The 27,350-nt window shown below is 44.3% G+C and overlaps 1 protein-coding gene across 1 annotated transcript; it reads left to right on the top strand.

Annotated features, from left to right (window-relative positions):
- Positions 1–36: 36 nt before the first annotated feature.
- rab32a (RAB32a, member RAS oncogene family) lies at positions 37–27,350 on the top strand. The gene is made up of 3 exons (XM_080199743.1): positions 37–312; positions 8,681–8,961; positions 26,820–27,350. The coding sequence occupies exons 1-3, from the start codon at positions 102–104 to the stop codon at positions 26,967–26,969; spliced, it is 642 nt and encodes a 213-aa protein (XP_080055869.1). The 5' UTR covers positions 37–101; the 3' UTR covers positions 26,970–27,350.

Here is a 27,350-nt window from a genome sequence, read left to right as displayed (position 1 = left end):
GGGGCGGGTCTGGCGGGGGCGGGCGGGCCCCGGGGAGGGCTCGCTGTGCGGGAATGCGGAAGTGCTGAGAGTCCGGGACGGGGCGCTCGGTTGCCGGCAGGATGGCGGAGGCGCTGCGGAGCGGGACTGAGCATCTGTTTAAGGTGCTGGTGATCGGGGAGCTGGGCGTGGGGAAGACCAGCATCATCAAGCGCTATGTCCACCGCCTCTTCTCCCACAATTACCGCGCCACCATCGGCGTGGATTTCGCCCTGAAGGTGCTGCCCTGGGATCCCAACACCCTGATCCGCCTTCAACTGTGGGACATCGCAGGTAAAGGGGCCGAGCGGCCGGTCAGGGGTGGGGCGAGCAGTGAGCCGCTGTGATTACTCAGCAATGCCGGAGTTTAAATAGAAAGTTCCCCTGAAAGCAGCAGTGAAATGGTTAACTGGAGTCCGGGCTTTGTAAAGAGCCACTGGAGGAATGAGTGAGATTACTGCCCTCCCCATACCCACCGAGACTGGAACAGCTTGACACATAGTGTGAGCCTGATAGAGAGAGACACACACACACTCAGTGTGAGCCTGATACACAACAGAGAGACACGTACACACTGTGAGCTTGATATACAATACACACAGACACAGTGTGACTCTGATGCACAACACAGAAACACACAGTGTGACTTGATATTACACAACACACACACTGAAAGAAAGAGACATACACAGTATGAGCCTGAGACGCAACACACATTCACACACACAGATACAAATTATACAGAGAGAGACACAGATTGATACAGTGTGAGCCTGATACAGAGATACAAATTACACAGATACAAATTACACTGACATATACACAATCTGAGAGCCTGATACACAATACACCTGCAGAGACACATACTAATACAAATTACACAGAGACATAGAGAGAGATACACAAAGTGCCAGCCCGATATGCAACTTGCACACTGATACAGAGAAAGAGGCATACATTGTGAGCCTAATGCACAATACACACACACACACACACACAGATGTAGAGGAACATATGCATACGCACATTGAGAGCCTGATGCTCAATACACACACACACAGATAGGGAGAGAGAGATAGATACACACAGAATGATACAGAGAGACAGACACACACACTGATACAGAGAGACACAGGCACACTGATGCAGGAAGAGAGACAGGTACACAGAGACACGCACACACGGTGAGTCTGATACAGACAGACACAGAGTGAGAGACACACACTGAGCCTGATATATAGACACACGCAAAGGATGGCATGTCACTGCTAATTCACTTCCATTTAATTCATTGCACTCGATTGTGGGACAAGTGGTTGAGTTCCCCCACTTGCATATCACCCTGCTGTAAACCTCTTCACCCCCGCCCAAACTATCTGCCCCCTCGGGAATTCCCTCACCACTTTTAGCAACTTTTTCATGTCCTGGCATTAATCTGTGTAAAGCACTTGATTGCTTTTTGGAGCATCAGCAACTCATCCCAAAGTGCTGCAGTTAGCCAATAACCACTTAGTAAAGAGTTAGTCACACATGTTGTGTGGGTGGAGCATGGGAGAGGATATGGGCAAAGCAAAATTCCGTCTGTAAGCATGTGGAGAAAATCAGTTCCTCTGCCGATTTGATTTAGTGAGGTGACTCAGAAACAAGTACAGTCCATTCCTGACTGCCACTTACACAAGGGAGTGACTTACTAGACTGCTTTGAAGTGTGTTGAAAAGTCAACAATCTTGATGCAGGATTGAAGTTAGTAATAGCCAGTCTACAGGACAAAGTAGGCTTTCTCCCTGATAGAGTATTAGTGAGACAGTTAGGTTTTTATGATCATCCAGCAGTTTCCTGTCCACTTTTACTGATGCCAGATTTTTATTTCCAGATTTTTTTTAAACCTCCCCTTTGGATAACTTGTAACAACATGCTGTAGCACCCTAAAGTCATTCAGATGTCAGTCACCACGTAGCACCGAGGTGTGGTACTAGAGAGTGCAAATCTGTCATTGTAGATTTGTCAGTGCATAAGACAAGTACAGGACTGGTGGGCACAGGGCTGTCATTAAATAACACTGGTATGTCACAGATGCAGCAAGAGGATGGTGGTGTAGTGGTAATGTAAAGGGAGGCATTGGTGTAGCGGTGTTGTGGCTGCACTACCAATCCAGAGACTGAGGGTAATGGTCAGGGGACATGGATCCAAATCCCGCCACAACAGATGTTAAAATTTGAATTCAGTGAATATTTGGAATTAAAAGTCCAATGATGACTGTGAAACCAATTTCTCCTGCTGCACTTTAGGGAAAGAAATTTGACATCCGTACCTGCTCAGGCTACAGTGGGTACGGTGGTTATCGCTGCTGTCTCACAGCGCCAGGGATCCGGGTTTGATTCCTGGCTTGAGTCACTGTCTGTGTGGAATCTGCACATACTCCCTGTATTTGCATGGGTTTCCTCTGGGTGCTCTGGTTCCCTCCCACAGTCTGAAAGATGTGCTGGTTAGGTGCATTGGCTATGCTAACTTCTCCCTCAGTGTACCCAAACAGGCGCCAGAGTGTGGCGACAAGGAGATTTTCACAGTAACTTCATTGCAGTGTTAAGCTAAGTCTATTTATGATACTAAGAAATAAACGAATGCTATAACAAACAAATAAACACGTGACTCCAAGTCCATGGCAATATCCTTTGAAGTGGGCCTTGCAAGCCCGTCAGGGCATTTAGGGATAGACAATAAATGCTGTCCAGCCAGCGATGTCCACATCCCATGAATGGATAATAAAAATCAAATCAAAACTCTGCAGTCCTGCCACATCCAGTCGCGAATGGTGGTGAACAATTAACCAAGGGAGGAAAAGGGGGTACAAAAGGCAGTTTGCAACCATCATCAAGCAGAAGTGCCAAGTGGACCATTCCCCATGTCTTCATTCTCAGGTCCCCTGCATCATAGATGTCAGTGTTGAGCCAGTTCGATTCACTCCACGTGATTACAGGAGATGGCTGAAGGCACTGGATCACAGGTTCCTGGCAGTGCCAACCTGTGCCAGGGGACATGGCTAGGATGCTGCCTGACTGTTTCCCTCTCTCCTGGGGACTCCTCACCTTTATGTCCCTAGATTCTAGTGACAGAACCACATCTGGGTGAACCTGTTGTAAACCACATGGCATCTCGTCAGCGAGGTAGAAAAATTTAGTGAAGATTTGATGAAGAGGGTGGTTAATTGTAATTAATTAGAATTCCTACAATGCAAAAGGAAGCCATTTTGCTCATGGCCTCAGCACGGACTCTCTGAAAGAGCATCTTACCCTACCCACCCCACCCCACCACCTTGTCCCCATAACCTGCACATTTACCATGGCTAATCCATCTACCCTGCGCATCTTTAGATTGTGGGAGGAAACCCACGCAAACATGGGGAGAACATCCCGATTCCATGACTGCACAGGCTGCCACTCGAGGCCGGAATTGAACCTGGGTCCCCGACACAATGAGGCAGCAGTGCTAACCACTGTGCCAGCGTAATTAAAATGAACATAAAACAGGTTCTCATCCGTTATGGTGTGAACCTGGTTACGCTGATGACGAGAGATGACGAAAATCAGAAATTGCAATCTCCCAGTGAGATTTGGGATTTGTCGGATGTTGAGCTCCCACCACTGATCCCACAAATGGAGAGTGCAGGCATTGTATTGGTGGCCACAGCTCGACCACTAACAGTGGGGTACTGCACTAGTGAATACAGCTCACATTTAAATCCAATCCCTAGCCCTATGTATAAACACAAATAGGGTATTTTGCAGCCCTATCTTTGAGCGTAAAGAAATCAAATTCCAATCTATTTGTAATTAATTAGTAAATTCTAAATAAGCCCCTTTTACGATGTATTAGATTAAGTAATGAGATTCTGGGAATACGGTTTGGTGTAAGATGAGACGATTTTGGGTTGGCATGTTATGCCAAGAAGTTTTGCAAACAATGTGATGTTGTTTTTCAACTGCTGCTGTGATACTGGCAAGACTATTGCTACTTGATGATAACTGAAGGAGTATTTGGAAAGAATGAATGTGTGCCTAATGGTGATATCTGCAAGGAAATTGTGTTCTACCTGAAGACAATAGGTAAAGGAAATAGGAGAGTTTGTAAAGCACAGAATCCTCTTGCTGTTCCAAAATACATTGTGCCCACCCGAGGTTGGATTGTGTGGTAGTAGAGTTTGTTAGAATAGAATAGAATCCCTATAATGCAGAAGGAGGCCATTCGGCCCATCACGCTTGCACCAACAACAATCCCACCCAGGCCCTATCCCGTAACCCCACACGTTTATCCTGCCAATCCCCCTAAAACTAAAGGACAATTTGGCATGGTGCATCCACCTAACCCACACGTCTTTGGACCATAGGAGGAAGCAGGAGGAAACCCACGCAGACACAGGGAGAATGTGCAAACTCCACACAGACAGTCACCTGAGGCCAGAATTGAATATGGGTCTCTAGTGTTATGAGGCAGCAGTGTTAATGACTGTGCTAATCATTGTTACCAGTACGTGGCTTCAGTCTGAATGAAGAATTCCCTAACTGCACTATACTATTCAACAAAGTAAAATAGAATTAATGCTTGGGACAAGGGAAAATATTGCCTTGCGCACTGTTAAACAAGAATGATTAAATTGAGAGTTAGATATTGATGTTGATTTGGACTCAAAAACAGATGTTACCCTGTGGATAGAAGCCTTCCAGATAGTTGTAAACCTAGACAGTTAGAGAATTGTGTACATAACAGTTCACTCAGGAAGTGAAAATAAAGCAGTTTATTTAGAATTTACTAATTCATTACAAATAGATCAGAATTTGATTTCTTTACACTCAAAGATAGGGCTGCAAAATACCCTATTTGTGTTTTGATGTATACATAGGGCTAGGAATTGGACTTAATGTCAGCTGTATCCATCAGTACAGTACCCCACTGTTGTAGTGATAGACCTGTGGCCACCAGTACAATGACCCAGTGTTATATTCTCATAGCCCTGTACCTCAAGTATTATACCGTGATAGACCTGAACCCAGCAGTACTGTATTCCACTTTTATTCAACAAGGAATTGCATTTATATTGTGTCTTTAATACATTCCATGGCTTTGCAGGAGTGAAATCAAATCCAAAACTGACACTCTATCTCCCCTGAGTTGCAGGGGTGTTGTTGGAGGGAGACTGGCAAATTGTTATAATTCCAGCCGTTTTACAGACAGCTGGAGAAGCTGGGTTTGTTCCTGGCACAGAGAAGAGTAAGGGGAGATTTAATAGCAAGATTCAAAACCACTAATCCCTCTAACCTACACATCCTGGGACACTAAGGGGCAATTTAGCATGGCCAATGCATCTTTATTTGGGGCGAGATTCTCTGGCCTCCCAGCCGTGTGTTACCCGCTGGCAGGAGGTGATGCATTGTTTGCAGGCGGTGAGATTCTCTGGTCCCACCGCGGTCAATGGAAATTCCCATTTATGTCACCCCATGCGGATGGGAAACCTGTGGGTGGGACTGGAGAATCCCGCTGGTGTGAACGGAGGGAGAATTGCAGCCTTGGTCTCTCAGGGATTTGTGGGGATATGAGAAGCAGGTGGGAAAATGGAGTTGAAGCCTGAGACCTGCCGTGATACTGAATGGCGGCGTTGACTTGGACCATATTGTCTACTCCTGCTTCTATTCCTCGCAATCTTTGAGTAAATAAGGAGAAACTTTTCCAATGACAGTAGGATTGGTAAACAGAAGGATACAGATTGAACATTATTGACAAAAGAACCAAAGGCAATGTGAGGGAAAATCTTTTTTGTGCAGCAAGCTGTTGTGATCTGGAGTGTACTGCCTGAAAGGATGCAAAAGCAGCCTCGAGAAACTCGATAAAAACTTGAAGGGAAGATAACTGACATTTCCAATAGGCACAAAATGCTTAATGCTGGAGAAAATGAAATAGATTTTATAGATAATTAGTAGAGGTGATAGGCCCAACCACCTACACTAGCTACACAGCGCCAGGGACCCAAGTTCAATTCCAATCTTGGGTGACTGACTTGTGGAGTTTGCATGTTCTCCCCTTCTCTGCGTGGGTTTCCTCCGGGTTTTCCAGTTTCCTCCCACACTCCAAAGATGTTCAGGTTAGATAGATTGGCCGTGCTAAATTATCCCTTTGTATCCCAAGCTGTGTAGGTGAGAGGAATTAGTGGGGTAAATATGTGGAGTTACAGGGATGAGGTGTGGGTAAGATGCTCTGTCAGAGAGTCAGTGCAAACTCAATGGGCCGAGTGGCCTCCATCTGCACTGTAGGGATTCTATAGTTTTGTGCCCTTTGTTGAAACTAAGCTCCTTTTATACAGTATATTTTGCCTGTCTCAAAGCTATTTGTCACAGTTCAGACCTCACATTATATCCAATTCTGATCCATTTAGTAAGACTATTATGTAAATAATAGTAGCTGTTTACTTCAAACCAATTCTCTCAAACAAAATTTGACTGCATTCAATCCCTTTGAGTCACAGGAAGTTATGATTAGTAGTACTGCAATCTACTTCATGGATCTCTCAAGCTTTGTTAGACTAGATGCTGTTTGATTCATTTATTTCCTTGCACAAGCATTTCTTGTGGACAACACTCTGACATTGGGAGTAGTAATTAAACCATGATTTTTTTAACAAGGCAATTCAAAGCTACCTGCTAATGTTGGAAAGCTTATTATCCCAGGATTCTAGGAAATTTAATTATTAACCGTTAGCTGTCATGATTTCAACGTACAACTCCCCAGAATTTCCAATGCTTTTCCAATTGGCTTTAACAGTTCAAGGGTTATCATCATCGTCTCAGGACAGCTAAGGTAGAATCATAGAATCCTACAATGCAAAAGGAGGCCATTCGGCCCATTGAGCCTGCACCTACCACAATCCTACCCAAGCCCTGTTTACGTAACACCATGCATTTACCATAGCTAGTCCCCCTGACAATAAGGGGCAATTTAGCATAGCCAATCTACCTAACCCGCACACCTTTAGACTGTGGGAAGAAACAGGAGCACCCGGAAGAAACCCATGCAGACGGGGAGAATGTGCAAACTCCACACAAATAGTGACCTAAGCCAGGAATCGAACCCGTGTCCCTGACACTGAGACAGCAGTGCTAACCACTGTGCCACCATGCCCTCTGCACGATTGGAGCAGCATATGGCACATGGTCAGTCCTGCCCGCATCCCAGGAACAATAAGATAGATACTTGGAAAATAAAGCTAAATAAGTACATGAAGGAGAAATTAACAGGAGAATATATTTTTAGTGTAATATAAAGTAAGGTAGGAGAAGGATCTTAAATGTATTGCTCCACTCCTAACTAATTCTTAACTTACACATTTATTTTGTATTCTAATTATCAAACTGGTTTTGCAATTGCAAGTTCAAGGGTTTATAGAAACATTGGAACTAGAAGCAGGAGTAGGCTGTTTGGCCCTTCAGGTCTGCTCTGCCATTCATTTTGATCAACAATTCAATATCCTGATTTCCCCTTCAAAGAACAAAGAAAATTACAGCACAGGAACAGGCCCTTCGGCCCTCTAAGCCTGCACCGAACATGCTGCTCGATTTAACTAAAACCCCCTACCTTTCCAGGGACCATTTCCTTTTATTCCCATCCTTTTCATGTATTTGGCAAAACGCCCCTTTAAAGCTACTACCATATATGCCTCCAGTGCCTCCCCCGGTGGTGAGTTCCAGGCACCCGGCACCCACCACCCTCTGTGTAAAAAACAAAAAGCCTTTAAACCTTCAGCCCATTGAGCCTGTACCCACCACCACAATCCCACGCAAGCCCTGTTTCCGTAACACCATGCATTTACCATAGTTAGTCCCCCTGACAATAAGGGGCAATTTAGCATAGCCAATCTACCTAACCCGCACACCTTTAGACTGTGGGAAGAACAGGAGCACCCGGAAGAAACCCGTGCAGACGCACCTTAAACCTGTACCCCCCTAGTAATTGATCCTTCCACCCTAGGAAAAAGATTCTGACTATCCATTCTGTCCACACGTCTCATAATCTTGTGGACTTTTATCAGGCTGCCCCTCAACCTCTGTCATTCTAGTGAGAACAAACCAAGTTTCTCCAACCTCTCCTCATAGCTAATGCCCTCCAGTATCCCTTGATCCCTTCAGCCCCAAAAGCTATATTTAATTTCTTCTTGAAATCAGACAGCATTGTGGCCTCAACCATTTTCTCTGTGGTAGTGAATTCCACACATTCACCACCCTCTGGGTGAAGAAATTTCTTCTCAGCTCAGTTCTAAAAGGTTTACTCGTTCTCCTCAAACCATGACCCACTAGTTCTGGACTCCCCCACCACTGCGAACATTCTTTCTGATTCAACCCTGCCTAACCCTGTTAGAATTTGATAAATTTTTATAAGATCCCTTCTCACTCTTCTAAACCCCGGGGAATATAATCTTAACTGATGTCGTCTCTCCTCGTATGATGGACTTGCCATCCCAGGAATCATGTGAAGCATAAAAGGCTGACATTGACCAATTGGGCTGAAGGCCTGTCTACGTTAAAGGAGTTGGGGGGGGCGGGGTTGGGGGGAAGCAAAATTGTCCTTATTTATGGAATTTATTTACATTCCGTTTTTGGCAAATCTTTGGCTGCCACAGGTCAAGAACGATTCGGCAACATGACGAGGGTGTATTATAAAGAAGCTGTTGGAGCATTTGTAGTCTTTGACGTCTCCAGACACTCAACGTTTGACGCAGTTCTGAAATGGAAGAGCGACTTGGACAGTAAAGTGAAGCTGCCCAACGGGGAGCCAATCCCCGCGGTGCTTTTGGCAAACAAATGTGATCAGCAATGGGATGGTTTGGAGAACAGTCCCTCGACGCTGGATCGCTACTGCAAGGACAATGGCTTCATAGCGTGGTTTGAAACCTCAGCGAAGGTGAGTGACAACTTGCCTGGGACGCTGCAGCAAGGTAGCCCCAACCCAACATGACAACACAATGGTTGCTTGCTGCCCAAGTGTCAGCCAAAGCTCAGTTGTAGCACTCTTCCCTCTGAAATAGGAGGCTGCGGCTCACACTGCAAGTGAAGTACTGGCTGAGTGCTGCACTATCGAAGGTGGTGTTTTTCAGATAAGCTGAGTCTGTCCTGTCTAAGGTGGATGTGAATGACCACAGGGCAACATTCTGGAGAATAACAGAGGATTATCATGGTGTTTTGGCTAAAAGTTTGGGGATTATTTGGGAGGCACAACAGAAATTTATCCTAAGGGGGGGAATGAGGCATCCGTGGCTGATGAGGGAAGTCAAGAACAGCATTAAAGCAAAAGAAAAAGCATACAAAGTGGCAAGGATTGGGAAGCCTTTCAAAACGAGCAGAGGACAACTGAAAAAGTAATAAGGGGGGAGAGGATGATGTATGAGTGTAAGCTAGCTAAAAGAAGGTAGAGTTTTTTCAATCATGTAGAAGAGAGGCAAAAATAGACATTGGACCACTGGAAAATGAGGCTGGAGAAGTAACAATAGGGAACAAAGAAGTGGCAGAGGAACTGAATAGTTACTTTGCAACAGTCTTCACGATGGAAGATACCAGCAGGATGCCAGAGCTCCAGGAGAATTGGGGGCAGAGATGAACTTTCACTAAGGAGAAGGTTCTGGGGAAACTGACAGGCCTGAAGGTGGACCAGATGGACTACACCCCAGGGCTCTAAAAGAGACAGCCAGGAAATTTTGGAGGCATTGGTGGTGATCCTTCAGGAATGACTGGCGGCAGGGAGGGTCCCAGACGACTGGAATGTAGCTAATGTAACCCCGCAGTTTAAGAAGGGACGGAGGTAGCAGACAGGAAATTATAGGCTGGTTAGCCTGCCTTCGGTCATTGGCAAGATTTTAGAGTCCATTATTAAAGAGTATTTGGAAATGCATGATAAAATAGGACTGAGTCAGACAGCTTCTTCAAGGGGAAATCGTGTCTGATAAATCAAAATTTATTTAGATTTCCAGAAGGCCTTTGACAAGGTACCACATAGGAGACTGTTAAATACGTTAAGAGCCCATGGTGTTAATGTAAGATTCTGGCATGGATAGAGGAATGGCTGACTGGCAGAAGGCAGAGAGTGGGGATAAAGGGGTCTTTATTTTTCAGGATGGCAGCCAGTGACTAGTGGTGTGCCTCAGGGGTCAGTGCTGGGACCACAACTTTTCACAATATACATTAACGATTTGGAAGAAGGAACCGAAGGCACTGTTGCTAAGTTTGCGGATGATACAAAGATATGTCGAGGGACAGGTAGTATTGAGGAAGCATGGGGGCTGCAGAAGGACTTGGACAGGTTAGGAGAGTGGACAAAGAAGTGGCAGATGGAAAACAATGAGGAAATGTGTGAGTTTCTGCACTTTGGAAGGAGGATTGGAGGCACAGACTACTAAATGGGGAATTGCTTAGGAAATTAGAAGCATAAAGGGACTTGGGAGTCTTTGTTCAAGATTCTCTTAAGGTTAACGTGCAGGTTCAGTCAGCAGTTAGGAAGACAACTGCAATGTTAGCATTCATGGCGAGAGGGCTAGAATACAAGAGCAGGGATATACTTCTCAGGCTGTATAAGGCTCTGATCAGACCCCATTTGGAGTATTGTGAGCAGTTTTGGGCCCTGTATCTAAGGAAGGATGTGCTGGCCTTGGAAAGGGTCCAGAGGAGGTTGACGAGAATGATCCCTGGAATGAAGAGCTTGTCGTATGAGGAATGGTTGAGGACTTTGGGTCTGTACTCATTGGAGTTTAGAAGGATGAAAGGGAATCTTATTGAAGCTTACAGGGTACGGTGAGGCCTGAAAAGAGTGGACGTGAAGAGGATGTTTCCACTAGTAGGAAAAACTAGAACCAGAGGGCACAACCTCAGGCTAAAGGGATGATCCTTTAAAACAAACGAGGAGGAATTTCTTCAGCCAGAGAGTGGTGAATCTGTGGAACTCTTTGCCACAGAAGGCTGCGGAGGCCAGGTTATTGAGTGACTTTAAGACAGAGAAAAGATAGGTTCTTGATAAGGGGATCAGGGAATATGAGGATGAGAAAAATATCAGCCATGATTGAATGGCAGAGCATATTCAACAGGCTGAGTGGCCTAAATCTATTCCAATGTCTTAAGGTCAACCTGCATCAAATACAGATGATCAGCTCATTTGGCAACAGCTGTTAGTTTCTTGCAATTTTTCTCCTGTTAGAAGTGGAGCAGCACAGTGGTTAGCACTGCTGCCTCATAGCACCAGGGATGCAGATTCAATTCCAGCCTCAGGTCACTGTCTGTGTGGAGATTACAGGTTCTCCCTGTGCCTGCGTAGGTTTCCTCCGAGTGCTCCAGTTTCCTCCCGCAGTCCAAAGATGTGCAGGTTAAGTTGATTGGCCATGCTAAATTGCCCGTTAGTGTCAGAGGGGTTAGCAGGGTAAATACGCGGGGTTATGGGGACAGGACCTGGATGGGATTGTTGTCAGTGCAGGCTTGATGGGTCGAATGGCCTCCTTTTGCATTGTAGGGATTCAGACTTCCTCAAGGCTTTTCGTCATTTAAGGGGACCATGGTTTCTCTGATCCAGCTCCATGAATCCTCCTTTACTTCACATGCCTTAATATCTTTGCTAAAAAAAAGTATCAATTTAAATTTTAAAATTAACAGTGGATCCAACAGCAATTGCCGAATTTCTATCACCCTTTTCACATACAAGTATTTACTAACTTATGAAAGGTTTGGATCTACTTTTTACAATATTCCCACAGGGCAAAATGATCTCTCTTTACATGAACTCTTTTTATATTCTGATAATCCCCATGGAGATCAATAACGCGAATGAAATTAATTCCCAAACACCATCAATAGAAAGAAACCCACGGGCAAGGTTTTACATTTTCAAATTTTTACTGCAGTAATTAAAGCCAAAATGAACAAATGCATTCACAGGCAACTAACATTCATAGAAACTATAATGTACACTGGCTGCTACAACAAGGATACGCCTCACACATTCCTCTACCGTATATGGCATAAAGCAGCTGGAAAGGCCCGTGCCATGCTGAGAGTAATAATTTTGGCTCTCAGGTCAGCTACGAAACAACTAATGTTTAATCACAACATACTCTCTTACAGTCTCGCAGCTTTGTGGCTGCCAGTCAGTAATCGATCTGAGGCAAAAAGCCCATGTTTGCTCCACTTGCCCCTTAAAGGGGCCATTTACCATGCTAAGCTTGAAATTTGAAGCCCACTGCATGGTGAGTTCGGTGGCTATTTAGTTGGGCAGGTGAGGGGGCTCCTCCACCTTCCCGTCACTGCCCTGATTAAAGAAGATCCATGGATCCGTGGGCTTTCCTGTCCCACTGCCAATGAAGGCCTTTAATTGGCCGTTAATACTCGACTGAAGAGCCTCATCCAATCCGCATGGTATTCACCCAGTGGAGGATATTCCATGAGGGAAGCTTGGAAGCACGCCCTGGCGTGTTTCCTTGGGAGGGGGCTTCCTGGGAAGGGTCACTCACTCAAAAGCACTCAGTGCCTGATTGAGAGAGCATAAGAATAGGAGCAGGAGTAGGCCATCTAGCCCCTCGAGCCTGCCCCGCCATTCCATAAGATCATGGCTGATCTGAAGTGGCTCAGTTCCACTTTCCCGCTTTCTCCCCATAACCCTTAATCCCCTTGCCTACCAAAAACCTATCTACCCACGTCTTAAATATATTTAGCGAGGTAGCCTCCATCACTTCAACAGGCAGAGAATTCCAGAGATTCTCACTCCTTTGAGTGAAGAAGTTCCTCCTCAACTCCGTTCTAAACTGTCTCCCCCTTATCTTGAGGCCGTGCCCTCTAGTCCTGCTGTCCTTTCTGAGCGGGAAGAACCTTTCAACCTTTATCCTATCCATCCCCTTCATCATCTTATACGTCTCTATAAGATCCCCCCCTCATCCTTCTAAACTCCAATGAGTACAAGCCCAGTTTATTCAGCCTCTCTTCATAGTTCAACCCCCTCAACTCCGGTATCAGCCTAGTGAGCCTCCTCTGAACTCCCTCCAAGGCCAAAATATCCTTGCGCAAGTGCGGCAACCAAAACTGCACACAGTACTCCAGCTGCAGCCTCACCAGTGCTCTGTACAGCCGCAGCAAGACCTCCCTACTTTTATATTCAATCCCCCTCGCTATGAAGGCCAGCATCCCATTAGCCTTCCTGACCACCTGCTGCACCTGCAGGCTGGGTTTTTGCGACTCATGCACAAGAACCCCCAGGTCCCTCTGCACTGTAGCATGCTGCAGCTTTTCGCCCTTTAAATAGAAGTCCCTCCTACTATTATTCCTGCCAAAGTGGATAACCTCACACTTGCCAACATTGTATTCCATCTGCCAGGTCCTCGCCCACTCGCTTTGCCTATCTAGATCCCTCTGCAGACTTTCTACACCCTCTGCACAATTTGCTTTTCCACTTATCTTTGTGTCATCAGCAAATTTCGACACCCTACACTCAGCTCCCTCCTCCAGATCATCTATATAAATGGTAAATAGCTGAGGCCCCAGCACCGATCCCTGGGGCACTCCACTAGTCACCAACTGCCAATCCGAATAGCACCCATTGACACCTACTCTCTGCCTCCTATTAGACAGCCAATCCTCTATCCATGCTGACACCTTACCCCCAACTCCATGCCCCCTAACCTTCTGTAACAACCTTTTGTGCGGCACCTTATCAAACGCCTTCTGAAAATCGAGAAACACCACATCCACCGGTTCCCCTCCGTCCACCGCACTAGTCACATCCTCATAGAATTCCAATAAATTTGTCAGACACAACTTCCCCTTAACAAATCCATGCTGCATCGGCTCTATCAAACAATTCTTCTCAAGGTGCCTCGCTATTTCTTCTTTGATGACAGATTCAAGCGTTTTTCCTACAACAGATGTTAAACTAACTGGCCTATAATTCCCTGCCTTTTGCCTGCTACCCTTTTTAAACAGTGGCATAACATTAGCCGTTTTCCAATCTTCCGGCACTTCCCCGGAATCCAGCGAGGTTTGCAAAATAATCACTGAGGCATCCACTATCACGTCTGCCATTTCCTTCAGAACCCTGGGATGCATTCCAACTGGTCCTGGGGACTTGTCCACCATCAGTCCTGCTAGTCTATCGAACACTACCTCTCTAGGTGACAGTGATCGCATTCACTGCGAGAGACCCAGTATCAGGAAGGGGTGCCCACTGAGTCACCTTTCTGACCATGCTGATCCCTTTCCCTTCCTCCCACACACCCCACAATCCCCTCCCATAATCTAAACCCCTGCCCCTGCCCCCACCCCCACTCTCCGCCCTGTGCCCAGGTCCATCCAGGGTCCATGCAATTTTAGGTCTCTGGTGAAGGAAGTAACAGCCTCTGTCTCCCTAGTGGCGCTGCTGATCATTGAAGAGCTGCCACCTTTTAATTAGCTAGCACCTCTCAGCCTGGGATTTCCTGGCAAAGGCTCAGCCCATTAAGTGTAGCACCTACCCTCGGCAGAGGGTGGTCTTCCCCAAAGAAAATATGTAAGGGTATTTGTTAGCTGTCCAGCTGGTAAGATCCATGTTGTTTCCATTATATATCACCCCATTATTTTCAAAGTAGCAGTTCCCTTTTTTCAATTTGCACAGTGTTAGGATAGGTGTTCCTGTCAGTAGCACAGTGGTTAGTATTGCTGACTCATAGCACCCGAGTTCAATTCCCAGCTTGGGTCACTGTCTGAGTAGAGTTTGCACATTCTCCCTGTGTCTGTGTGAGTTTCCTCCAGGTGCTCTGGTTTCCTCCCGCAGTCTGAAAGAGGTGCTGCTTAGGTGCATTGATCATGTTAAATTCTCCCTCAGTATACCTGAACTTCATTGCAGTGTTAATGCAAGCCTGCATATGACACTAATAAATAAACTTTACCATCTGACCACAGAAGTTTCATGGTACAATGGCACACAATTCCCAATCTGCACAACACTTGCTGCTGTAGTCAGTTCTTCTGATCTCCTTCACCAGCTGTGCCAATGACATCCCACCTCAGCGGTCTGACGCCCACAATTTCACAGTCTCAGTTCCACACTCCTTCGGTTGGAAAACCCACAGTTACTCACAGCTCCATTTCTCAGTCTCTGAACTAATCTTTTCTATGAGAATTCTCTTTGCTTCTTCCCCGGGAGATCTAATGTGCTTGTTCTCTGTTCTCGTCCAAGTTGTTACAAAACACCAGGAGCAATCTGACATTCCAATTAGCTTCTATTTGTCTCGTTTCCCTTCCAGTTCAACTCCATAGCAATCTAGGTTACAAGGGGTACTTCTCAGAAATGAGATGATTGCCAGGAATCCAACACTCCCCTTTCAAACTATCTCCTTTACTTTAAAATATAAATTATAATTGCAAAATTCAGCATTCATGGCACCATGTGTTTTCCCCTGAAAGCTTCAGTTAAATCTCTCCTTGACAGTCTAAATTCCAGGGAATGCAATCCCAGTTTGTTTAAGCTCTCTTCATAACTTAACATTTGCAGTCCAGACTTCATTTGTTATACAAACCTGTGTGTTTTAACCTCTGTAGCGAATAATGATGCAAAGTCGACTTTAAATACTTAAATACAATTTCCTTTATTCTGTGGCTACTTCAACAACAGTAAATACTTGTGATGCATAAACCAAATACTCACCATCTGTTACTTTACTCAACTTCAGGTTGATTTCCACTTGCAATTAAAACCTGGCCAGGATTTTGTTGTCGCATGGGACAGTCCTTTATTCTCCTCTCATTCCAGACGTCTCTCCTTGTGAGCTTGGTCGCCGGGTTCTTCACGCTGCCTTCTGAACAACCGCTTTGTGTTAGCATCGTTAAAACTCCAAAAGTTCCTTGGCAATCAGCCAATTAATTAATCAGAAACCCAATTGCATCATTCGATTAGGCCAATCAAATAGAGCCAAGGTAGTGGTATTGGTCATTCCAAACCTCACCATATCTAGACCCCTTAAATGCATATTGTTTACATTCCAATGCCCAGATTAGGAATACTGGCTCCAAAAATCTGTGAAAAGCTCCTCCTGCCAAGGGCGAGCTATTATATCTGATGCCTTGTGTCCTTTGATAAGTTCCAGGCCCACGTGACCACCAGAAATCCGAGTGTAGTGAAAAAACAACTTTCACCAAAAATCAGGTTTGCTTGATTGATGATCTTTTGCCAAATTAATTAAAAGTTAAATCTGTGCTGATCATTAAGCCACACTTCTAGTAAATCTATGCTACGTTCCCTCCAAGGCCAATAGATCCTCATTCAGGTTTAATGCCCAGAATTATTAATAGTATATTCAGGTGTGGTCTAACCAAGGCATTGTCTAGCCAGCTGATACATGATATCTGCTCCTGTGTGTTCTAGTCCTCTAGACATTATGATCTGGTTCAGATTTGTTTAATGCAGAAAAACTTTGAAAACCTTGTAACCCACAGGGAGAATAAAGACACAGGATGCCTTGGTGTTAAACAACAAATTAAACTTTAAAGTTTTTTTTATTAGTCACAAGTAGGCTTACATGAAGTTAATGTGAAAACCCCTGAGTCGCCGCACTCTGGCGCCTGTTTGGGTACACTGAGGGAAAATTTAGCATGGCCAATGCACCTAACCAGCATGTCTTTCAGACTGTGGGAGGAAATCAGGGCACCCAGAAGAGACACATGGAGAATGCGCAGACTCAATAGAGACAGTGACCCAAGCAGGGAATCAAACTCAGGTCCCTGGTGCTGTGAGGCAGCAATGCTTACCACCCTGTATGGTACAAAGTCAGAAAAGTGAAATAATCTACAATATCTATCTTATGCTCTAACATGAGGTAAGTACAAATTAACGAGCAAACTGTGGTTGAACACATCACATGCACATTAATTGGCACTTGTGACCAAGACCGATCCAATAGATTTTTCGGAAACCTACTCCGATGCCAGTGACCACTGAGCAAAATTCTGTCTCCCTCACACAGGAATTCAATGCTTCACTTCCAAAATTTAGCCTCTGGATTCCCTTAAATACTGCTCCAGCTTGGACTGCCTCAACAACTGCTCATCTCCCAAAGGTTCAATCTCCTCTCCTGAGACTGCATTCCATGGGTTTCACAAAGCTGCCTCTAATTACGAGCTCACTTCCAATTCTTTTGCAGACCATTTCAACAGGATGATACTGCTCCTAGATTTCTTCAAACTCCAGTCACCCAGCCATACCGAGCAATAAATGCCCTCAGGCCTTCTCTGAGCACTAATTGCTTGGAGCTTCCTTACAACAAGCTCCCGCTGCAGAACACTCAGGTACATTGAAATTAGAGAACCTGCTTAAGCTCCATCAATCCCCAAGATGATGTAACCTTTCAGGGTTCACTGAATTCTTTTTAACTAGTTTAGTTCCAACTCCCAAACAAATATCTCTCCAGACTGCACTTCTTTGCATGCCTTTTTTAAAAAATTCATTTACAAGATGTCGGCATTGCTGAGCGAGGCCAACATCTATTGCCAATCCCTCATTTCCCTTGAGAAGGTGGTGGTGAGCTTCTCTCTGCTACATATCCAACACTGCACAGTAACCACATGATTCTGTCAACCAACTTAATCAAAACAAATACCAGGGGATCTTTTGTGTAAACAAAAGTCAATTAGCTTTATCAAAGTAAACTCTTGCAAGGCTAAAATTGAGTAATTGTCATGCTTTCACAATACCTGAGCTAAATGTTCCCCAGACACACTGACTGCATGCAGAATAAATCTGAAACTTCAAACATTCTCCTGAAACTTAAAAAAAAATAATTATATGTCATCACAGCTTACTTTCGTAACAATAATCCTGCCAGAACTAAGCATTACTTCTAAGATATTAACCTAATCCACAAACCGGATAGTCACAACAATTTAAGGGCCATTGTTCCTTAAGTCATTTGATTATTTTCTGTACCTCTCAGCTGGAGTATTGTATACAATTCTGGGCGCCATCCTATAGGCAGGATGTGTACGCACTGGAGAAAGTACAGAAGAGGCTTACAAGGGTGGTTCCAGGAATGAGAAACTTCAGTTAGGCAGATAGAATGGAGAGGTTGGGACTGTTCTCCTTGGAGAGAAGAAGACTAAGAGGAGAATTAATAGAGATATTCAAGATGATGAGGGGACTGGACAGAACAGACAGGGAGAAACTATTCCCTCTCGTAAAAGGACCAAGAGCAAGAGGGCACAGATATAAAATGATTAGGAAAAGAAGCAAATGTGATGTGAGAAAAGATCTTTTTCACACAGTGAGTAGCTCGAGTGTGGAATGCACTGCCTGGGTATGTGGTGAAGGCAAGTTCAGTCGAGGCATTCAAGAGGGCATTGGACAGTTATTTTAATAGAAAAATGTGCGGGATACAGGGAAAAGGCAGGGGAATGGCACAAAGTTACAATGCTGATTTGGAGAGTCAGTGCAGACACGATGGGCAAAATGGCCTTCTGCACTGTAACAATTCTGTGCTTCCATAAATATTTTAATGATCTGTGTACCTGGACCTCCAACATTTCCAAGTTTTTAACAACAGCAATAAAACCTATATTTATATAACACCTTTATCGTAATGAAACATAGCAAGGCATTTCACAGAAGCATTATACAACAAAATAATACACTGACTCAAAAGGAGATAATAGGTCAGAAGACTTGGTCAAAGAGGCAGGCTTTAAGGTCTTAAAGAAGTAAAGTGAGATACAGAGGTGGAGAGGTGTGAGGAGGGTATCCCAGAACTTGGTGCATAAGCAATGGAATCAGAGCCACCAGTGGTGGAACAATTAATATTGAGGTAGTATTAGAGTCCAGAATTTGAAGAGTGGTTTTGTCCCAGATGTTTACTTAGAACATGCCCTGTTCCATTTTTTTAGGTCCAAATGGATAGCTTCACATTTGCCTGCATTGAAATTCAATTGTCACAGCTTTGCGCATTCTTAGTCTTGCAATATCCTTTTGTAATTTAATTCTTCCACCTACACTCATTGCAAGACAACCTATCTTTGTGTCACTGGCAAATTTGGATATGTGTATTCCTATCCCACCGTTAATAGAGTGAAACGTCGAGGGCCCAAAATGGATCTGTGCAGGGTGCCTTTGTCAAAGTATAATTTTTCCGTTACTGTTAACTAGCTTACAATAACTTTCTTGATCCCCTGTCCTTGAATCAATAACAATCTCCTTGGGATGTCTGGCATGCTGACCTCTTCTGCAAGTGTTGAAGCAGAAGAATATTTCAACCATTTCCTTATTTACATTAACAACATTGCCGTTTTTAGTTTTCAGGGGCCCACATTATAATCAGGTTCAAGAACAAGCAAATGTTGCAGGGTTCAACTTGATATTACTTGCAAGTTCTTCTCAGACTCACATTTTGTAATCCTTCCTGTTTTTTGTCGTTCTTTGTAACTTGCCCATTCACCGGTGAATGGATCTGTGCTTTTTGCAGTTTTGTCTGGTTTTTTTTCTCAGTTTTATGTTGTCTTTTACCAGTTGTCCGTGGCTGTCTTTTTTGGCAAGTTGAACTTTAGGGATATAAATTGATTCTGTGTCACAAATCCTTTGCTTGATTTCCTTCCACTGATCTCGCATTTTGCCCATTTGTCCAGTTTACTGTGGGCAGTCTCTGTTTCCTTTGAAGTCGACCTTAACTACACCTAGAATCTTTGTAACTATTTCATTTTCCTCCCTTTTAAACTCTACATGGAATTTGATTAGATTACGATCACTGTTAATACACAGCTGGCTTTTAACAAAATCTGGCTCATTACCCATCACTAAATCTAAAATGGCTGCCTCTTTGATGGCCCTAGGATATATTGGGTGGGATTTTCCAGCCCTATTGCCTGAAAACCGGAGAATCCCGCCTCAGGTCAGTGGACCTTTACTTGGTCCGCCTGCAGCCCTCTCCAACTCCTGTCGCGGACAACATGGGAGCATTCCGGCCATTGTTTCAGAAAACTATTCACCCTAGCCAGGAATCAAACCACGGTCCCCGGTGCTGTGAGGTGACAGTGTGCCACCATTTCACCCACCGTTCTCGGTTGCAGAGCATTCTAAACACTAACACTCCTCTGAGAGAAGAAATTCCTCCTTATCTCCATCTTAAATGGGAGACGCCTTATTTTTAAACTATACCTCCTTGCTCTAGATTCCTTCATGAGAAAAAACATGCTGTCAGCATCTACCCTGTCAAACCCCTCAATCTAATTTAATAAGGTCACCTCTCATTCGTCTGAACTCCAAGCAATTTGGCTCAATCTACTCAGCCTTTCCTTGTAAGACAATCCTTTCATCCCAGGAATCAGCTTGGTGAACCATCTCTGAACTCCTTCCAGTTCAAGAATATCTTGGGTGGGTTTCCTCTGGGTGCTCCAGTTCCCTCCCACAGTCCAAAGATGTGTGGGTTAAGTGGATTGGCTATGGTAAATTGCCCCTCAGTGTCAGGGTGATTAGCTAGGGTAAATGCATGGGGTTATGGAGATGGGGCCTGCATGGGATTGTGGCCGGTGTACACTTGATGGGCCGAATGGCCTCCTTCTGCACTGTAGGTTTCTATGGTCTCTCCTTAAGTGAAATCTTCATGGTACTCTGGGTGTCATCTCACCAATGTCCAGTACAGACTATTTTTATATTCCATCCTGCTTGTAAAGAAGGGTAACATTCCATTTGCCCACTATACCTGCATGGTAGTGTTTTTGATTAGTGTATGAGGATACCCAGATCTTGCTGTATTTCAGCATTCTGCCGTTGTTCTCTATTTTAATAATATTCTGCTCTTCTATTCTTTCTGCCAAAGTGGACAATCTCAAATTCTCCCATATGATACTCACTCCCATTTCCCCATTCATTGAACCCTTTGCAGACTCTTTGTATCCTCTTCACAATTTGCTTTCCTACCAATCTTTGTATCATCAGCAAATCTGGCTGCAAAATAGTAAGTCCTATCATCCAAGTCATTAATGTTGATCATAAATAATTGAGGCCTCAGCACTAATCCCGATGGAGCTCCACTGGTTTGTCGCATTGAAAATTACTTAGTTTCTTGTTAGTCAATCCTCTATTCATTCTAATGTATCTGCCAACACCATGAGCTCTTACCTTCACAGGATCACAGAATTGTTACAGGGGCAGAAGAAGGCCATTTGACCCATCGTGTCAGCACCTCTCTCCAAATGAGCGTCATGACTTAGTGCCATCCTCCTGTCCCTTCCCCGTACCCCTAAATACGATTCCACTCCAGTAATCATCTAATGCCTTTTTGAATGCCTCAAGTGAGTCAAGACTTTCTGAACTAAGATCATTTCTTACTGCTGCATTGATCTTACTTATTCTCAGAGTTCTCCTAACTTCTCCTTTCTTCCTGTCTTTTTGAAATGTCAAATACCCTGACATGTGCTAGTCTGCTTATGCCAATCTATACGAAAGTTAACACCTCACATTAAACTCTCCCCACCTTTGCCTAGGCTGTATGCTTGTCTAATCTTAGCGTTTATACATGTTATTGCTTCTCAGCTACTACCATGAGCCTGTACACAACTTCCAGCATATATCTATACCCTTTGCAACTTCATAATTCTACCCAATAGGTTTGAGTGCCTGTTAACCTCTCATCTTATCATAGAGTCATAGAGTTTTGCAGCACAGAAAGAGGCTCTTCGGCCAATCATGTCAGCACCAGCCATCAAGCACTTATCTCAATTCCATTTCCCAGCACTTGGTCTGTAGCCTGTATGCTATGGTGTTTCAAGTACTCATTCAAATGCTTCTTAAATGTGGTGAGGGTTCCTAGCTCCACCCCTCTTTTTCAGGCAGAGTTCCAGATTCTCACTACCCTTTGTGTGAAAAGGTTTTGTCTCAAATCCCTTCTAAATCCCTTCCCTTAAATCTATGCCCCTTGGGTATTGACCCTTCCCCTAAGGGGAAAGTTTCTTCCTTTCTACCCTATGTTCCTCATTATTTTGTACACCTTGATCAGGTCCCACCTCGGCCTTCTCCACTCTAAGGAAAACAATACCATTCATTAACAACTTTTAAGAAAATGCAAGAAATTAAAATCATTGAGATGTGCCATTTCATTTATTGCCATTGGTTATTTATAGTTATGTTTCTAAGTGGTAAAACATGCCCCTTTCTCTTGCCTGCATGCCCTATTTACTCCGAGCTGGGCGAGTTACTGTTCAACAGAAAGAATTGTTTGCAAACGACTGCAACATTTTAAAGGCCAGCCTTTCAACCTCTCTGCAAAACAAAACAACCTCTAATCATAGCTGAAATGCTTCAGCTCAGGCAACATCCTGGTGAATCTCCTCTGCACCCTCTCTAGTGCAGTCACATCCTTCCTGTAGTGCGATGACCCAGATGCACACAGTAGTCCAGCTGTGGCCTAGTAAGAGTTTTATCCAGCTCCATCATAATCTCCCTGCTGTTATATTCTGTGCCTTGGCTAATAAAGGCAAGTATCCCATTTGCTGCCTTAACCACTTTATGCAGCTGTCCTGCTGCCTTCAGAGACCTTTGGACGGTACCCCAAGATTCTGCCGGTCCTCTGTATTCCCTACCGTTCATTGTGTATAATTGAAGTAATGTCTTCTATAGCCACCAAGGCTATTACTTCCCCTCTACAGTTTCACTTGGGTCTCCTAACCTGGTATATTCAGTTGGAAGTCTTGCATCCAACTCTTCAGAATGGTTACCGTACCATACCTCACGATTTTCTTACAAAGGAACCTTATTGTGCTCAAACTGGACAGCACATTTCCTATACTTCATCAACAGCACATCTTAAGGCCGTGAAAGCTGCTACATTAGTGCAAATCTGTCTTGCTTCTTGCTGTTGGTGTTACCCTGTCACTGTTGAGGTAACAGCAGAACAATGAACTTTTTAAAAAGCAAAGTGCATTTCAACTCCAATTAAATAATCTGACATTTCCTCAACAGTTGCCTCACCCTGCTTGCTTCCATTCCTGTCATTTCACTAATTAGCCTTCAACGTCTTCATCTTGTTAGAGTTTCAAAACTATTCGTAATGTGCAAAAAAAACAACAGCAATTAGTCTGCACCTTCAATGTAACAAAGAAAGCCCCAAAACTATTCATATTGGGAATAAATAAGAGAAGAGTCACAAAACTGTGGTTATGTGGGCAGCGATTCAGAGGAGTACCCAATGGGTGACACTGTTGTTAGCACTGCTGCCTCTCAGCACCAGGGACCTGGGTTCAATTCCTGGCTTGGGTCACTGTCTGTGCGGAGTCTGCACATTCTCCCCATGTCTGCCTCCAGTTTCCTCCCACTGTCCAAAAGATGTGCTGGTTAGATGCATTGGCCATGCTAAATTCTCCCTCAGTGTATCCGAACAAGTGTGGTGAGGAGGGTATTTCCCAGTAACTTCATTGCAGTGTTAATATAAGCTTTATTGTGACACTAATAAATAAATGTAAAACTTAGATCACTGAGATGCGGGGGTGATTTGGAGGGCCAATTAACTATTGCAAGGGCAGAGACAGAAGGGTGACTGAGTGCTGAGCTCTGTTGTGGGGCAGGTGGGTGGTGAGTGTTATCAAAGTGATGGGGGTTATGGCAGTTTTGGAAGGTGAGAGAGGAGGTGAGGGTTGCATCTATTACTCAAGATGTTGGGAGGAATGGAGGAGAGGGGGGCATATGGGTGGCCAGAAAGGTCACAGGAACTGTCAGCAGTATGTGCCAGTGTCACTCCAGAGTGCCTGTCTGCACAAAGGTCATGTTTTTAAGTCTCAAATTCTGGATAATACAAAAGTCAATTATATGAAGCTGTGCCTGGAGTATTTGAGTGCTGCCGAGGAGGTGGGATTGGCAATCACAAGGTTAAATCAAGACCTGGCCCAGAGAAAAGAGGAAGAGAAAATTATCTTTCTAAAGTGGAGTTTCACAATTACGTCCACACTGTGTCAACTATCCAGAAGTGAGCTGGAGATTAACAGCATCTGCCCTTTTCAACCCGTGCAGCGGATTTCCATCATGTACTTGGGTTCTGAGGTTTTGTAGCGAGGGTGTTAGGGGAGGCTGCTTGGCATTTTGGTCTATGACAGACATGTCTCTTCTGTCAGAGCAGGAAATGACGATTCTACCCGTTGTACCTCAATCAGATTACAACTAATCTCCATTTACCCACCAGTGCTCCACATCCCTCAGTACTTTCACACAACAAAGACCTAGTGATCTTAATCAATTGGTCTGCTGCATCCATAACTTTTGGGAGAGTTATAGATTCTCGCAATCCTACATGTGGAAAAGGGTCTGTTCTACCTCCCAAATAATTTGACTATAATTTTAAGGTCTCCTACTTTGTTTCTTTTATATTCTGTCATGGAATGTGGACATGGCTGGCAAGGCCAGCATTTGTTGGCCACCCCTAATTCAGAGAAACGTGGAATCCCTACAGCGCAGCAGGAGGCAATTCGGCCTATTGACCCTACACTGACAATAATCCCAACCAGGCCCTATCCCCACATATTTACCCTGCTAATCCCCCTGACATGAAGAGGCAATTTAGGATGGCCGATCCACCTAACCTGCAAAGCTTCGGGGTGTGGGAGGAAACCGGAGCACCCAGAGGAAACCCATGCAGACACAGGGAGAACATGCAAACTCCACACAGTCAGTGACCCAAGCCATGAATCGAATCCGAGTCCCTGGTGCTATGAGACAGCAATGTTAACCACAGTGCTGCCCTTGAATTTCTGTTGAACAGAGTGGCTTGCTAGAACATTTAAAGGACATTTAAGAGTCAAATACCATGCTATGGATCTGTAGACCAGACCCTACTGGGACAGCAGATTTCCCTCCCGTAAAGGATTATCTTTTATCAGAGGGAATAATTTCTCTGTGTCTATCCTGTCGCATCATTTTAAGCACCTCAATTAGATCACTGCTCAAACCCCTAAATTTGGGGTGAGTAGAAGCCAAGTTAATACAGTCTCCTTTTAATTTAACACCTTGGGTCCAAAATCATTCCACGTACATCAAGGTGTGCCTGGTAAAGGAGGCTACAGAAATATTTTCTGTGTAAATTGCAGATTTTGCCAATAATACAAGGAGGACCTAGCTTGGTTGATGTTGGTGGATGAAGACCAATTAATCTGAGCGGGCACTTGCTTAAGGTGGGGGTAGAGAGTATAAAGTGAGATGGTGTAAGGGCTGTTATGATGATGGATGGAAGGACAAAGTTCAAGGCGGTGACGGGGTAGGAAATAAAGGATTTTTCTGGTCCACCATGTTGGCCATGGTCAATGAGCCACATGCTTGTCTCTGAGCCAGACAGTGAGTTATCTCCTGTGGCCTGGCCAACATTTATCCCTTAAGTAACACCACTAAAAAAGCAGCTTTATCTACTCACCATCACATTGTTTTTTGTGGGAGTTAGCTGTGTACAAATTGGTTATTGCAACATTACAACAGTGTCTACAAGAAGTTAATTGACTGTGAAGAGGTTTGGTTCTTGAGGTTACACAAGATGCCACATAAAGACAAGTTATTTCCTTGATCTTTCTTCTATGTTGCCTTTCAAATTATAATACATAAATGTTTTCTTATTTTAAAAAAATTGTTTAAGGAAGGCACAGTGGTTAGCACTGCTTCCTCACAGCATCAGGGGACCTAGGTTCACTTCCGGCTTTGGGTGTCTGTCTATGTGGAATTTGCACGTTCTCCCTAAATCTGCGTGGGTTTCCTCCAGATGCTCCGATTTCCTCCCACATGCCAAAGATGTGCAGGTTCAGCTGAGCAGCCATGCTAAATTGCCCCTTAGGGTGAGACTTTCTCGCCCCGAAACCGGAAAATCCCATCCGAGGTCAATGGACCTTTGCAGCATCTGCCCCAACCTGTACAATTCCTGTGGTGAGCAGGACGGGGAAAACTCCCCCCTTAGTATCAAGGAGATAAGTAGGGAAATACATGGGGTTACGGGGATAGGGTCAGTGGAATTGTTGTCGGTGCAGACTCAATGGGCCAAATGGCCACCTTCTTCATAGAGACAGAGGGTAGCAGTAGAAGGATGCATTTCTGAATGGAGAGCTGTGACAAGTAGCGTTCCTCAAGGATCAGTGCTGGGACCTTTGCTGTTTGTAATATGGATAAATGATTTGGAGGAAGATATGACTGGTTTGATTAGTAAGTTTGCGAACAACACAAAGGTTGGTGGATTTGCAGATACTGATGAGGACCGTCGGAGAATACAGCTGGATATAGATCGGTTGGAGACTTGGGCAGAGAGATGGCAGATAATCCGGAGAAATGTGAAGTAATGCATTTTGGAAGGTCCAATACAGATAGGAAATATATAGTAGATGGCAGAAACCTTAAGAATATTGATAGGCAGAGGGATCTGGGTGTACATAGGTCACTGAAAGTGGCAATGCAAGCGGAGAAGGTAGTCAAGAAGGCTGACGGCATGCTTGCCTTCATCGGCCAGGGCATTGAGTTTAAAAATTGGCAAGTCATGTTGCAGCTTTATAGAACCTTAATTAGGCCACACTTGAAATATAGTGTTCAATTCTAATTTCCACACTACCAGAAGGATGTGGGGGCTTTGGAAAAGGTACAGAAGAGATTTACCAGGATGTTGCCTGATATGGTGGGCATTAGCTATAAGGAGATGTTGGAGAAATTTCCATACCAGACAACATCCTGATAAATCTTTTCTGTATCTTTTCCAAGGTGCAAGGGGCAAGGTTCTTCTGCACTGTAACGATTCTATGATAATAGAACTTCTTTGTTTCTCCTTGCAGGAGAACATAAACATTGATGAAGCAACACAGCTTTTGGTGAAGAATATTCTGGCCAGTGATTTCATCCATCTGAGTGAAAACAGGGAGCCAGATAATGTTAACCTCACAGATATGACTGAAGAGGATGAGAACAAGGCACGCTGCTGCTAACACACTTCTCCTCGCCCACTTTACGAGGAGCTTCAGAGACTATGTCTGAAGTGTTACTACTCTTCACACCGGTGGGATTTTCCCATCCCACTGCAGTGAATGGAGATTTGGCTTGGTGCCAAACTCTGAGTTCACTGCAGCAAGAGCTTGGCATGAACGGCTAATAAGGTCATGCCCAACAATCTCCAGGTGATCTTTTCTGAGCTACAGTAAAGGGGATGACTGCCAAAAAGAGACTAACATGCCTTCAATTAACAATTATTTAAAAAAGAAGTTTCCCCCCTCAGTTTTAATTAGGAATGGAATGGTAAGAAGAATACTGTTATCAAATTTTCTGTAATCTTTTTGAAATAACATTAAAATAATGGTTTGGCCTGTTAA

This window comes from Carcharhinus amblyrhynchos, chromosome 12, assembly GCF_965287045.1.
Source record: "Carcharhinus amblyrhynchos chromosome 12, sCarAmb.v2.hapA, whole genome shotgun sequence".
NCBI classification, from domain to species: Eukaryota; Metazoa; Chordata; class Chondrichthyes; order Carcharhiniformes; family Carcharhinidae; genus Carcharhinus; species Carcharhinus amblyrhynchos.
The sequence above is the reverse complement of the archived record's forward strand: the minus strand, read 5'-3'. Positions and strand labels throughout refer to the sequence as shown.

Excerpts from the sequence above, each read along its gene's own strand:
- rab32a (XM_080199743.1), top strand. The coding sequence starts at position 102 with ATGGCGGAGGCGCTGCGGAGCGGGACTGAGCATCTGTTTAAGGTGCTG. Across the intron at positions 313-8,680 it reads TCAACTGTGGGACATCGCAG|GTCAAGAACGATTCGGCAAC; the intron begins GTAAAGGGGCCG and ends TGGCTGCCACAG. Across the intron at positions 8,962-26,819 it reads GGTTTGAAACCTCAGCGAAG|GAGAACATAAACATTGATGA; the intron begins GTGAGTGACAAC and ends TTCTCCTTGCAG.